At 42.4% G+C, this 14,404-nt stretch overlaps 1 protein-coding gene across 3 annotated transcripts in view; it reads left to right on the top strand.

Moving 5' to 3' along the window:
- The window catches only part of COL9A1 (collagen type IX alpha 1 chain), a 94,106-nt gene that overhangs the window by 18,116 nt on the left and 61,586 nt on the right, over window positions 1–14,404 (top strand). Inside the window, exons 6-12 of one of the 3 annotated variants that reach the window (XM_047760117.1) lie at window positions 5,535–5,623; window positions 6,382–6,397; window positions 7,755–7,829; window positions 8,150–8,185; window positions 8,293–8,355; window positions 12,700–12,753; window positions 13,018–13,053. In XM_047760117.1, coding sequence (XP_047616073.1) covers window positions 5,535–5,623; window positions 6,382–6,397; window positions 7,755–7,829; window positions 8,150–8,185; window positions 8,293–8,355; window positions 12,700–12,753; window positions 13,018–13,053 — 369 coding nt within the window. Of the gene's footprint in view, window positions 1–5,534; window positions 5,624–5,739; window positions 5,776–6,080; window positions 6,315–6,376; window positions 6,398–7,754; window positions 7,830–8,149; window positions 8,186–8,292; window positions 8,356–12,699; window positions 12,754–13,017; window positions 13,054–14,404 lie in introns of those variants that run through there. The other 2 variants (XM_047760137.1, XM_047760126.1) reach the window with 2 other exon arrangements.

The raw sequence follows: 14,404 nt of genomic DNA, 5'->3' as shown, positions 1-14,404 counted from the left end.
TAATAAAGAAGCCCTAGAACTGAGCCCTGAAACAACAAACATTAGAGCTTACTGAGGTGAGGATGATTCTGCTAAAGAGATCGATAAGAACAGCCGGTGGTGCAGGAGACAGCCAGGAGATTTTTGTACTCTGAAAGTTGAGGGGAAACAGAATTTCCAGCAGGCTGGAATTGTCAACTCTCTCAATGCTGTAGATGGGGCAAACAAGATGAGGACTGAGCATTAACCATTGGATTTAGAAACCAGTGGGGCTGATCTTGAGAAAAGGCCCACTGAGAGTTAAAGCCCAGTTGGCAAGGTTTTAAGAGAGAACAGAGAGGAATTGGAGGCAATAATAACTTTTTCGAGTTTTGTATGAAGGGGCGCACTAAACAGGATGGTAGCTGAAGGGGCTTATGGCATGAGGGGAGGATTATTTTTCAGTTGGCAGATAGCGCAGGATGGCTCATCATAGCTCAGAGTAATACTTTTTTTTTTTTTGGTAACACTTATTGATGTCCTATTACAGTACCTTCTTCTGACTCAAAGGACCAGTATTTATTACTACACAGATCTCCTTGATTTGCCCTTCTAAATTAAGACCACCTTCCCTCACCACTACTCTGATAGCAAAAAACTCTGATGACAATCCAGTAATACCTACGCAATAATATTCAAATTCCCTAGCTTAGGAGGTCCCATTGTGGCACAGCAGAAACGAATCTGACTAGGAACCATGAGGTTTTGGGTTTGATCCCTGGCCTCGCTCAGTGGGTTAAGGATCCGGCGTTGCTGTGAGCTGTGGTGTAGGTTGCAGATGTGGCTCGGATCTGGCATTGCTGTGGCTTTGGCGTAGGCCAGCAGCTACAGCTCCAATTCAACCTGTAGCCTGGGATCCTCCACATGCCACAGGTGTGGCTGTAAAAGGACAAAAAGACCAAAAACAAACAAACAAACAAAAAAAACCCACAACCAACCCCCCCCCAAATTTCCTACCTTAGAATTTCAATGGGAAAAATCTGATGTCTACTCTTTGCCACAGAGAACCTTTGTGCCTTGCTTTTGTCACCTCCTCTCTTCAGAATGCTATCCTTTATCCATCCCATCTCTGCTTATGAAAACCTTAAATGCTCTTCAGGTCTCCACTTATGTATTCCACATTATGTGATTCTCTTGCTGATAACTCAACCAGAAATATACATTTATCATCTCAACAGCTGTCCTGTTTTTTGTCAAAAGCATTTTTTTCAGATTAAAAACTACCCTACATCTTAAACATTTTTGTGTTTTCCATAGTATCTCTCTTGAGGCACATGAATGTGTTATGTAAAGATACGTTGAGTTAAAAAAAAATGAGTAAATGACTGCTTTCCAGGTCAGCTAACTCCAAGTCCACTGCTTTCCCTTTTCACCATTCTGCTTCATCTTTTGACGCCATTCAGAGGAGGGAAGCCCGTTCATATTTAACCACATTCCTAGCACTCTGTCTGGAATTGCAAGATCTAGTCTACATAGAATTAGGGAAATTTCTGATTTTGTGGAAGTTCAGAGTCTGCTGCTCAGCAACCAAGAAGCTTCACTTAGAGAGGTTCTATTATGATGGTAGAAACCACCAATTCATCATAAACTGAAAAGAAGCAAGAGATCTGTGAATTCAAATATGTCTTTAAATCTTTGTTGCTGCTGACTAGATAAAAGGTTTAATGCAATATATATCTCTCCCTGTTTCAGAATCTATATTTGAAAATCTAGATTTTAGGCATTTTATGAAAAAATTAATCATGATTCAGTTTGCAAAATGTCAAGCCTTGTGCTATATTTTAATATTGAGTCAAGTTCCATAGTTTGTCATTAGAATTCACTCTCAGGAGAAAAAGATAGTTGTCTGCTATTTATTTATATTTAGTTCCTATGAAGGGATTGATATTTCTCAATAACTTAGTAAACTAAGTAGAAATCACTAGTCCTATTAAAACAGTAGAGAGTTGGGGCCAAAATTCTTTGTCAGCTGGATTCTACTCTAGCTTGGGGGATGGAATTATACCTTAAGAGTCCTATTGAAAATGCTGGATGACTAATCTGGGCACATGTAAGGCAAGTTATACTCACACAACTCAGTTTTCCCTGAAACAGTGGAGAAGTATTTTATGCTGAGCAAGACGGATTGTGCTAAGCATTTTATATCCTCAATAGATTAAAAAAAAAAAAACTTTTTACTTTCTGTTTTTCAACTTGTATTTTGTCTTAAGTGTCACACACTGTAAGCTCATTGTGAGGAGGAGAATACCTTTGGTTTCCCTAGAATGTTTCCTTAGTGCTAGGCTTATATTGGGACTTCAAACATTTTTGCCAAAAGACTAAAGTATTTGCCACATATATTTTGTCAGTGAATATTCAAAGAGAAGAATGGTTCCAGGTATGAAAATGAGGAATGTGTGGAAATCAGCATTTTAGATATATAAAGAAACTCACTTTAACCAAGGAACTCTGCCAATTTTCCTTCAAAATAATTAGCATGTAAATTGGAATTCATACTGCATGCCCCCAAACTGTTTTATATAGATGATTATTGGCGCATAGGTTGCGTTTATGTGGAAGCACAGATGTGTCAGAAACCTCTGATGTGTGCAACACCCTGTCACAAGCCCACTTGTTTTTTTTTTGTCTTTTGTTGTTGTTGCTATTTCTTGGGCCGCTCCCGAGGCATATGGAGGTTCCCAGGCTAGGGGTCGAATCGGAGCTGTAGCCACCGGCCTTCTCCAGAGCCACAGCAACGCGGGATCCGAGCCATGTCTGCAACCTACACCACAGCTCACGGCAACGCCGGATCGTTAACCCACTGAGCAAGGGCAGGGACCGAACCTGCAACCTCATGGTTCCTAGTCGGATTTGTTAACCACTGCGCCACGACGGGAACTCCACAAGCCCACTTTTATTAACAGATGAGTTACATTCCAGTCCCCCATTATCCTGCACCACAACTGAGTTGTGCATAATTAAACAGTTGTACCAATTTATCCAGAGAGAATTACATCTTTGAAAAAAACAGCTTAATGAATTACTTTGCATTTGCAATAAGTAACTTTAATGAACTATCCAAACAAAGGATACAGGTTTCCTGGTTAGCTGTGTAATTAAAATTTCTCAAGGTGATTAAGGTATGAATTATTTTTGAGAATCAAAATATCACACACCTACAATGTATGCCAAGTCTGACATCAGTTCTCATAGGACTTAGTGAACAGCATTGTATGAGTGGTTTGTGTTTTTTAGTTTGAGAGTTAGGGAGGAGGAGGCACCTTTTCTTATTCTGGTAAAATTTTATCTGGTCACTGAGGAAAAAAATCACATTTTCTATGTAAGATTTTGTCATACACATGAATTTGTCACTGCATGTAGAAACAGCTGCCAGTTTTGAAAGGAACAGTAGAAATTTTGCTTCTTGTTATATTGCTATAACAAGCATGCAAATATGGAAGTTTTGAATTTTTGTGAAAGAAGTTTACGCAGTTTTAATTTCTAGATCCATCTTCTTTTCTATTCATCTTTTATACAAATATTTGATCACCAAATACATAGGTTACCTACTTAGAAAATCATGATTCATCCTGGAGGTAGAATGTATTTTTCGGGAAGGCTGATTAGATAGCAACAAAAGTCCTTATTTTAGTGTCAGGCACATTTGCAATGCCAGCTCTGACATTTACTACCTGTGTGACTTCTGGCGAATGACTTAACTTCTCTGAGCTCCTTTACCCATGTGTGACGACCTCCAAAAGCTGTTGGAAGCAGTACCAGGTATTTAATAGTCATTAAGAAAAAGGTTGTTCCATTTTTTTCATCTTCCTTTAAAAATGTCCACTGCAGTTTAGAAAGAACCAAAATAAAGTCCCTCCCAAGCAAACAAGACTATTCTGATGAAAAATAAAGTGTTTAATTAAAGTGATTTCCTTAGCTGCAAGATACTGTGTGGTATGAAAAGCAGTTCTTGTGGAGGATGTCAATATGCTACTGTTAAATAATTCACATCAAGAATATACAGATCAGCATAGTTTTCATACAATTTGCAGCTAACTTTCCATCTTAAAATATGTCTTGATTTAGCTGTTCATTTTCTTCTCATCCCACTTAATTCATTTTTCCAGATGCCCACGTTTCTGGAGAAAAGGCATAGTAAGGTTTAGAGAAACAATAAAAATGGAGAAAGGAGAACTCCAGGGACAGTTAGAATCATGATAGAGAAGGGCACCAATGAGGGAAGGTGAACTGCTTGATGGCTTATTTTCACCCCTTTACAAAATGGAAAACCTTTTTTTTAACTTCCCCTTCCTTTATGGGTAGAGGGGAAGGACTTCCTCTTTCATCCTCTCCAAATTTGATCTTCCATCCAGTAACCTCAACTCTGGATGCTTCTGTAACAATGGGAAAAAATGCATCTAACTTCATTCTAGATCTAGAAGATGGATTCATTTTGGCAGGAGGGATGGAGTGCAAATCACTGTTGGATGAGAGAAAAGAGATTACTTTATGTTACATTAGTTTACATTTAGATTACTTTCTGTTTAGATTTGGGACTTGGGTACTTTATACATTTGCATAATGCCAGGAGAATCAACTGACCAAGAAATATGGATTTAACTAGAAAGGCTTGGCAAGGAACTTCTTCAATGAAGAGGGGCCAGCATGGCACATGGTAGTGGTGGCAGGCTTCCTGTGGGGTACATTTTTTTTTTTTTCACTTTGTTGCCTAAGGCTTTCAGAGTCAGATCTGGCCACTCTTTCTTTCTTCTGCTTCTTCCTTTTTTGCTCTTCTTTCTCCTTTAATACCTGCTAAAATGTAAGAAGCCATCAGGATACTGCTGACTTTAACTGCCTAGGAGTTTTATATTTTGTTAACCAATGAATAAGATTATGCAAAATGTAAGTATTTTTATTACCTTGTTTTTTCCTGAATCTTTTTTTTTTTTTTCTTTCTCATTCTCTCCACTTCCCAAGCTTCCTATTTCCATTCCATGGTGAATGTCTTCTCTAGCATGTATATTCTCCCAGGATTTTCCTTTCTTTACTTTATTCCTGAATGCCACCTCTTTTGATGCCTCTGTCTTTAATATCTTCCCATGTGAGCTCTTGGCAGTAAATTACTCTATGGAATTCAATAGACCCGGGTTCCTATCCAAACTCTGACACTTATTGGCTCACAGTCTAGGACAGTTCTGTCTTGTCTCTGAGTCTCATTTTAATAGAATCTACCTCTTGAAGGTGAGGTGTCTAGAAATAGACAGTCAGTGCCAGTAGTTGGTTTCCTGCCTAACCTTATGCTGGAGCAATGCAGAGCTAAAGATATCTACATCCAATGATAGGAGAAACATGGGAAGGGTTTCCAACCCATTTCCACTGGAAAAATTGTATTCAGAGAACAAGAGTCCTGGTCCACTGAGATTCGGCCAGTTCAAGTTGGTGACCAGACACTTAACAACTGGATTAACTTACAAACTCATCTTTCTTTTAAATGACCTGCTTCTGTTCTGAAAGGACTGTCTGTTGTCTTTGTCCAGTTTGAACTTCAGTGGATGCTGATTCATTGTGACCCACTGAGACCCAGCAGAGAAACTTGCCATGAGTTAGCCAGCCAGGATTACAGTGAGTCCCTTCGCCATCTGCAAAGACCACTTCCACCCAGCTTTCCTCTTTCCACCTCCCCAAACTCCTCCCCACCCCCTCATTCTCTAAAGAGTCCAAGCTTTGCTGTACGGACAAGATAGATATTAAGGAAGCATGGGTCCCACTCACAGCCTGGTGGGTAGAAACCACTCCGGAGTGGGAGTGGGTGGGTGGGGGTCAGTTCTACCTTGGGTGGCTTACTGACCCTCCTTCCTCCTCTCCCAAACATCTCTCCAAGAACGCTGCTGGTCTACTCACCTACCCACAGTGGCACAAAGGACACCCGAGGAGGCGCCGAAGACAGCCAGAGGCTGCTCTGGGAAGGGTGGGGCGGAGGCAGAGCTGGCCAGAGCGGCGGCGGCGGCGGCGGGGAAAGGGTTAAAGGGGACTGTTGTCATTCTATCCGTCCTCCTGCCCGCAAGCTCTCCTCCAATCCCCAGGACCCTCTCTGGGGCCATTCATAAACAGGAGGAACTTACGCCTCCCAAGCTGGGGCACCTTTGCAATCACTACTCCCGGGGGCGCTCTTTGTGGGGACAAGTGCCATTGTGCCCTCGTGGCGGGTCTAGCCCGGGGATTAGCCACGCGCGGCTGGCATGGCCTGGACGGCGCGGAATAGCGGGGCCCTAGGGCTGCGACTGCTGCTATCTGGGCTCTGTTTGTGCGTGGCTCAAGTAAGTTTGTGCGCGTGTTTGACGGGTCGCCTTCTCACTGTCTCCCCATTTTTCTTCTCCAGCCCAGCCAGACCATCGACCAGGTAAGCTGGAGGGCGAGAACCACTGGCATTTTCCAAGCGCTCACAGGGCAAGGTGGGGGCGCAGCCGTCGGGAGAGCAGCGGGGAAGGCAATGAGCATCTCCCAGGCTGCGGAATCCGGTGCAACTTCCAGGCTGTAACACCTGCAGGGCGCAAGGTCGGAGGCTGGGGCCCTAGGTGACCCCTTTATCCGGGAAAGGGCGCCCCTCCCCCACCAGGCCCCACACTGCAGGCTCGAGCCACTGAGGCCAGCGGAGGCTGGGGTTTAATTTTCAGGATGGCTACTCCTCCCCTCCCCCCCTCCTGGTGAGGTCTAGGGCTGGCCCGGCAGGAGAAGCAGGATTCTGGAGATGCCACCAATCTCGCGTTCCGCCCGCGGTGCCCGCTACTCTAGGTAGACCCCGCAGCCCCGGGCTCGCCTCCAAACCAGCAGCTTCCCCGAGGCTCGGCATCTACTCCCTCCGCGCGGGAGGGGACCCGGCAGGGGCGGAGGAGCCGGGAGCAGTTTGAGGTTTCGCTTAACAAAGACCCCATTGTAACCTGTCTGGTCGCCAGAGTTTAGGAAAACAAAGTTTTCCTTGATGAAAGAAGGTTTTTTTTTACCCTTTCTTTCCTTTTTTAAATTCAGAAGAGAAAGAAGTCCCACATTCCCTAAGCAACGTGTCCAGACTATTTCAGATGTCAACCTTCCCTCTAGCACCATCAAAGCTTAGCTGTTTGCAACCGATAAAAGGGTCACACCCTAGGGTCAGTCTGAAATGTGGTGTATTTTTGAAGCGAGGAGCACAGACCTGCTGCAAGAGAGTGTCCAATGCTAGCAGGTCTGAAAGGAGGCCAGGCCTTCCTGGGTTTCACTACTTAGCTGCTCCATCCTCTCCGTCTTTCTCTTAAAAGGATTTCCCCCAGCTTTTTACTGAGCAACGACATATCTACAAAATGATACTCTAACTGATCTGGGATGGAGCTCCTCCATTCCAAATTGTTCCATTTTGGCCAAAACACTGATCTGCAATTACCTCTTAAATAGAAGTGGTCACCATCTTCATGATTGAACCTCTTGCAAAAAAGGCCCTCTCTCCCTCACAACTCCCCTTTGGTTGAATGCTCTCTGGAGGTGAGGACCCCACCCTGGGGGCCTAGATTCTGCTCTAACCACACTGTCAGCCTCATTCAGAAAGTTGCGGAGCCAAAGATGCGTGCGTTCACTTGGAAGGCTGACCCATGTGTATTACATTTGGGCAGCATCTTTACAGAGGACAGTGTCTCAACCGGGCAAAGGTGGGGGTCTCGGGCCCAGGTGCCCAGTTTCGCGTCTTTGCCCCCACGTGCTCCACTAACCTGTGTGCCCTGTTTTGTCAGAGGGGCCCTCCAGGTGAGCAGGGTCCTCCTGGGCCACCGGGCCCTCCTGGAGTCCCTGGCATCGACGGTATTGACGTAAGTTTCCATCTTCAGCTCCTGTCCTTTCCTACCCTTTCCCCAGCGGCTCCCGTGGGTTCTTAGAGAGGGCCCGAAGCCCTCCACGCAAAGGCGGGATTGGACATGGGTGAGGATTGGGGTTGCGATCTAGAAGCCTGGAGATTTTCTTAAGGAGAGGGTCAATGCACCCTGTTGCCCCGTTTGGTCGCCGACCTCCACCATTTAGCTTCCGCGACCCAATCCCGTATCGTAAGGGGACCACACGTGGGATTCTGCCCGCAGGGTCCCCAGCGCCCCCCCACTCACAGACTGTTCTGCCTTGCCTTTTACCCCTCCAGGGTGACCGAGGTCCGAAGGGTCCCCCAGGCCCCCCGGTAAGTTGATCTGTGAGTTTACTCACCACTTCCTTCCTTTCGGGTCAGTTCGCAGCCACATGCATCCTAAGAGTTTCAACTTTCCACCTTTTTTTCTCCCTGCCCAGGGTCCCCCAGGAGAACCGGGAAAGCCAGGAGTTCCCGGCAAGCCTGGCACGCCGGGCGCCGACGTGAGTAGCCGCCGTGCGTACCTGCGTGCCTGCGTGCGTGCCTGCGTGCGAGCGAGCGAGACAGAGACAGAGACAGACAGAGACAGACAGAGACATTGAGACCAGAAGGGCTACTGGCTGTAGTCCAAGGGTTATGGACCGGAAGAACTTGGTCTGGTGTGCCTGGCTTGTCACAGAGGCCGCAGTTTCTGCACAGGGGTCTTAGAGAACAGAGGTACCTCGCAGTTCCCTGGGGAGAGCAAGCAGCGCGGGCATTTCCTTCTCTCAGAAAACAGCCACAGGTACCTGGTTCCTGCCTCCTGCCTCTGAACATCCACTCCCCCTCCCTCTGTCTCATGCACAGGAGTACTGAGGGAGGAGGAATGGGACTGGCCTTGCCGGGGCTTTGCAGCAAGCCATCATTGCTCTTGCTCCTTCACTGCTGCTCCCTAGATGACTTTAGAAAAAGAACCTGCGGGCGGGGATGGAGGCAGAGTGCTCCTATTTCCCAAGGAAGAGAAAAAGGAGAGATGCGCTGGAGGGGAGAATCTGAAGTGAGGGGGATTGTTCAGGGGCAGAGCAGGAATAGGGGAAATTGTCAGTACAGGTGGAATGGAAAATTCAAAAGTAGTTTTCTCTCATTCCATGGTGTTTTCTAGGCTGGATCTCTGATAGGAGTAATCTGACTAGGGTTTCTTTAAGGCTGGAACCAGCAGCCTTCCCCCAACTTACTCAGCAGTAGGACACCCTCCTCCCTCCATCCGGGAACTTCCATATGCCATGGGTGAGGCCAAAAAAAATAAAAGGAAATGAAAAAAATTGGTTAATCAGATGTTGTTTGGAAAAATCTGAAAGAAACTTGGCTTCAAGGTAATTACCTTCAATTAAGTGAATTTTTTTGACGGAAAAGGTAAAAGAGTCGTGGCATCTAGTCTTGTAGGATTATGCCTTGAGTCTCATGAGCTGAATGGTTGGAATGCTGGAAGGAAATTACTGTTGAGGGCTGCTGTGCTCTGCCAAACAGCAGTGTGAAACTTTAGAACACAGCCGGTTTTAATATCATCCCGTATAGAACTGTCTTCATAAACATTCAAATGAAAGCAATTCTTTCTGCCACTGGCAATATTTTCCTCTGTCATTTCTGTGATGATAAGAATGATTGCAAATTGGAGTTGTGTGTGTGTCTGTAAATGTAAATGTGGGAGATTTTATATATAAACTGATACAACTTTAGTTTAACTCTTTTTCCTTATGGATGCATAAAATTAAAGAAGTCAGAGCTTGTTTATAAGCTCTGCACCAAAGGACAACTGCACAGTTATCATTAATAGCCTATATATTCTTATAGGCACTATTTGTTGTGACATGCTTAGTGAGCTCTGCAAAGCAGTACTTTTTCATTCTTATAGCATCCATCCAAGATATGTAGAAGAGGAATTATAATTAAGTATAGGAGTTATAGTTAAACCACACTACTTTTATAGGAAAGTGGTTAGAACATTTTTTAATGTATACAATTGTTATATCTAGTAGATGTTATATGATTAGGGTAGTGCATAATAAAGAAACTATCAGTGTAAGTGGAAATAGGCATCTAAGAAATGTAAAGGGGTGTGAAGCACAGTGCCTGTGGTTAACATCTAAATTTTTTGCTTGTTTATTTATTTGTAGACCCCTTTCTGTTTGGGTTTTAAGCTCACAGAGGGCAGGAAATGTCACTTCATATGAATTCTTAACAGCATCAAAGATAGTCTGACCAGAGTTCCCTTGTGGTGCAGAGGGTTAAGAATCCAGCATTGTCACTGCTGCAGCTTGGGTTACTACTGTGGCATGGGTTTGATCCCTGGCCTGGGATCTTCCACATGCTGCAGGCATGGCCAAAAAAAAAAAAAAAAAAAAAAAGGATAGTTTGACCACATACCAATAATGAGAAATATAAGAACAGCTAACATTTATTCAAGGTCGGGAGTTCCCGTCATGGCGCAGTGGTTAACGAATCCTACTAGGAACCATGAGGTTGTGGGTTCGATCCCTGGCCTTGCTCAGTGGGTTAAGGATCCGGCATTGCCGTGAGCTGTAGTGTAGGTTGCAGACGCAGCTCAGATCCTGCATTGCTGTGGCTCAGGCGTAGGCCTGCAGCTACAGCTCCAATTAGACCCCTAGCTTGGGCTGCTGGAGCGGCCCAAGAAATGGCAAAAAAAAAAAAAAAAAAAAAAAAAAAAACCAACCAGAAAAACCCACACATTTGTTCAAGGTCTGGTCTGCCAGGCACTGTTGTAAACACTTTCTGTGTAATATTTCATTTAATCTTCAAAATTACCATATGAAGTAGATATTAGTATTGCACCTATTTTACAGATTAGGAAACTGAGCCACTATATGGTTGAGCAGCTTGCCTGTGGTTGCAGGGAATTAAGTGGCAGAGTTGGGATTTTAACTAAGAGTAAAGATGATGTGGAGGAACAAGTGTGAAACCCCTCCACCTAACAAGCTAGGCCAAATTAGTTTATTCAGAAGTCAAGTCTTGAGTGTGTGTTAGATGTGGGGCTGTGTTCTAGGATTGTAATGGACACACAGTCCTTATCCTCATGGAGCTTGTGCTTTTCTACATGGCTATTTCATAACAGAGTTTGCTGGATCATGTGACATTAGAATGTATTTTCATTAACTCAGAGAGCCTCCTTGTGATTAGACATAATTAATCATGCCTAATGGAAGATAGTTGAAGGAAGTGACTGGAAGCAACCTCTAGGTTACCCAGCCTTCCTGCTTCGTTATTATGCTGCTGAAGTTCTACCACATATAGTAGCTACTGTCCTCCAATCTTGTCATTTATTACCATCACCAGTTAAAGATGGTTAGGTGGCCAGGGTTGATCTTGGAGGGTAGATGCATGAAGAGGGAACTAGAGATCCCATTAGTCAAACATGCCCTGAGGTTTATAAAACCTATGTACCATATATTTTTCCTGAGTGTACTCCTGGAGGTATGGCTTGTTTGCTGAAATACAAAAGTCAACATTCCATTACCATAGGTGTTTAGCAACTAAGATGTTGGGGCTTGTTTCCAGGGAGAATGAAAATCAAAGATGGGCTGTCAAAAATTCTTCTGTATGTGTTTAATAATTCTATTTTTGGGTACATTTCCGATAATTAACATTTTACTGTTAATTGTTAATGGTGGCCAGTGACCACTGATTCTGTATAAGTTACATGAATGCATTTTATTCATATTTATGCAGACCATGCTAGATCAAGTATGAATTTTGATAATTCATTTTTAAGTTAGGGCTTTCATATTTTCGAAGAATCTTTCCCTTGATTATATCATTTTAGTCTTTTTCAAAACTTTGGTAACAGGTTTTATAAGATACTCATATACTCTGTACATGTATATATATGTACATGTACAGATCTGTATGTATATACTTACAGATTCACATACACATATTTAGCAGGGTATAATTTCAAGATTACACTATAAATGACAACATCTAAAAGTAAAGAAAAAATTAAAAAAGATAAAAATGCATCTTCACCAAATGTGGAATCATGTTAGTATTATCATGCTTTAATATCTATTTTATATTGAGGAAGTTGGTAAAATAAGTGCTGGTAGGGAAAATGACAGTGTTTGTAAGTTATACTTTACTAACTGCTTCAGCTTCACATGTGATGGTTATGTATATGTTTTACAGTAATTAACTGAAATACTGAGTGGCACACATGAAAATGAATACTTAATTATAGCTATTTCAGTAAGGGAGATAATTCAGAAACATGTATGCTCTCAATCGATTCAACTTTAAAAGTTAACGTGCTTCTATATGCAGTTTCCATTGCTAGAAGATGGCTATAGAGCTTTAGGTAGCCATAAGGCAATAATGAGATTGATTAGTTTTAATTCCTATTGAAGGAACATTTTAAATCTCAAGACATTTCTAGAGAGCTACAGAGACATACAGTATTTTTGTTTTATAAATGAAGTAAAGGAGGTACATAAATATGGCTAAAAGGCAGAACCAAGACCTGTTGTCCCATTAGACTTATCTATTAGAACACTGTAATTATTATTGCACATTTTCAAAGCAGAGACAAAAATGCTAAATTATTGAACCCTATGATAAACAATGCCTTTAGCTGGAAGTTAGGAATATGATAAAATGTATCAATAGAAAGTAACTAATGGGCAGATCTCATGTTAAACATTACCTTTGAGTAAGAATGTAGAAAGGTATTTCTTTGTAAGTATCTGCATCATACACCAGTAACCATCCTATACCTAATTAATAAATAAAATGGAGTTATCCATTAGTGGTTTGCCAAAGGATGCTGTGGAAGTTCTAATATCATCTTGCTTTGTTAGGGATTAACAGGACCTGATGGATCCCCTGGCTCTGTTGGACCAAGAGGACAAAAAGTAAGTTAGCTACCTGGTATTAACCACTGGTATTAATTAAATACTGAAGTATAATTCTATTGTAGTGTTTCCAAATCAACTAACAGATTTGTTGTGAAGTAGCTGTAATACACTTGTTCAACTATAATCATGTTTTGGTTGAATTCAGTTACACAAAAAACACTGAGACGGAGTGTTTTAATGATTTCAATATTTATGAAGTTTGCAAATTTACAACATTCATGCTACTAAAGCTAAGTACAATGGAGCTATGTTTATTTTTAGGGAGAACCTGGTGCACCGGGACCTCGTGGATTCCCAGTAAGTAAATGTAAACGACATGACTGATAATCTCCCATCTTTAGGTAAAATTCTGCCTTGTAAAATTTCTCAGTGTAGTTTTCTATATAGTACACATCACAAAGGAGTTTATGATTCTTCTGGTATGATAAGCTTTCTGAGTCTGAATGGAAAAATTTGAATGTACGGAGTAAAATATGTACCTCTGTTTGCGGGTATCTGGATAGACAACTCCCTCTCTGCCCCCATTGGTGGAAATGTTTCTTGCATAACAATAGCGCATCTAAATATTCAGTGTTCAGACCTTGGCATCACACCCCTTTCTTCACAAACTGATTTCATCTCTAATAAAACATTGGCCATCAGTTGCTATCACCCACCTTGATCCCTGGCTAGGCCTTTCCTACATTGTACAATCCAGCTGACTTATTTCTATGTATAACAGAACTAGGTTCCCAGGCTGCTATTTTTCTCTGTTTTGCTCTTTCATTCCTCTTTTGTTCTTGTCATTAATCTGTATTTTTCCTCCTTGTTTTCTATTTGCCCTGCTTTCTTTGCTGTATTTCAGGGTTTGTCAACTTTTCCATAATAAGCCTATTTTCAGAAGTGAATAGCTTGCTGGCCTTTCTCCCGTATTTTCAACTAAGAGGTCAAGATCCTCTAGGGATGCCTTTTAAAAAAAGGTAGTGAAATGCTCAAACTTCTAGTTCTCTCATAATGAAATAACTTATTGATTATGTGGGTGTTTTCAAGCATAACAGTTATTTCCTAAATTGATCTAGATATTAAAATGTTCAAATAGGAACAATTTTTCAAAGACGGTCGTAAAAAATCCCCACTTATCGTGGGAAATTCATGCTTGTTGCAGCTGCCTAAATCACTAGAAATAATTTTGTTGTCAGAGTGTGTGTATTGATTCCACTGGATGCTTCAAATAAGGATATCTTAGAAAAGGAAGTCTGGAAGCACAAGCTAAGAGGAATATGGTATGAGAGACAGTTGGGAATAAAAGGGATTCCAGCCAACATAGGAGAGAAAGAGTAATGAGGAAACCCAAGGCAGGGAGGCTGACCTTGGAAAAGAAAGAGACAAGTGGGGAGCTCTAGGTACCTCAGGCTCAGCTGTGTTAAGTTCGACAAGCATAGAGTTAGAGGTTATTACACACTATGTCCTGTGCTTGGCATTGAGCCTAGGAGGATGCATGAGGTGAGGTTTCAATCATTGATTACATGAGGAATTACACACAGTGTTACTTAAGAGATAAAATGTGACAGAGTGGGAGACAGGATGACTAGATTTAAAATGAAATTCAGGATCCCATTGGAGGTCATTTCAGGAATGACGCTATTTCATTTTTAATATCTATTGGCTT

Source organism: Phacochoerus africanus, chromosome 2, assembly GCF_016906955.1.
Source record: "Phacochoerus africanus isolate WHEZ1 chromosome 2, ROS_Pafr_v1, whole genome shotgun sequence".
Lineage (NCBI taxonomy): Eukaryota > Metazoa > Chordata > Mammalia > Artiodactyla > Suidae > Phacochoerus > Phacochoerus africanus.
Note: the sequence above shows the minus strand (reverse complement) of the source record. Positions and strands in the feature narration are given on the sequence as shown.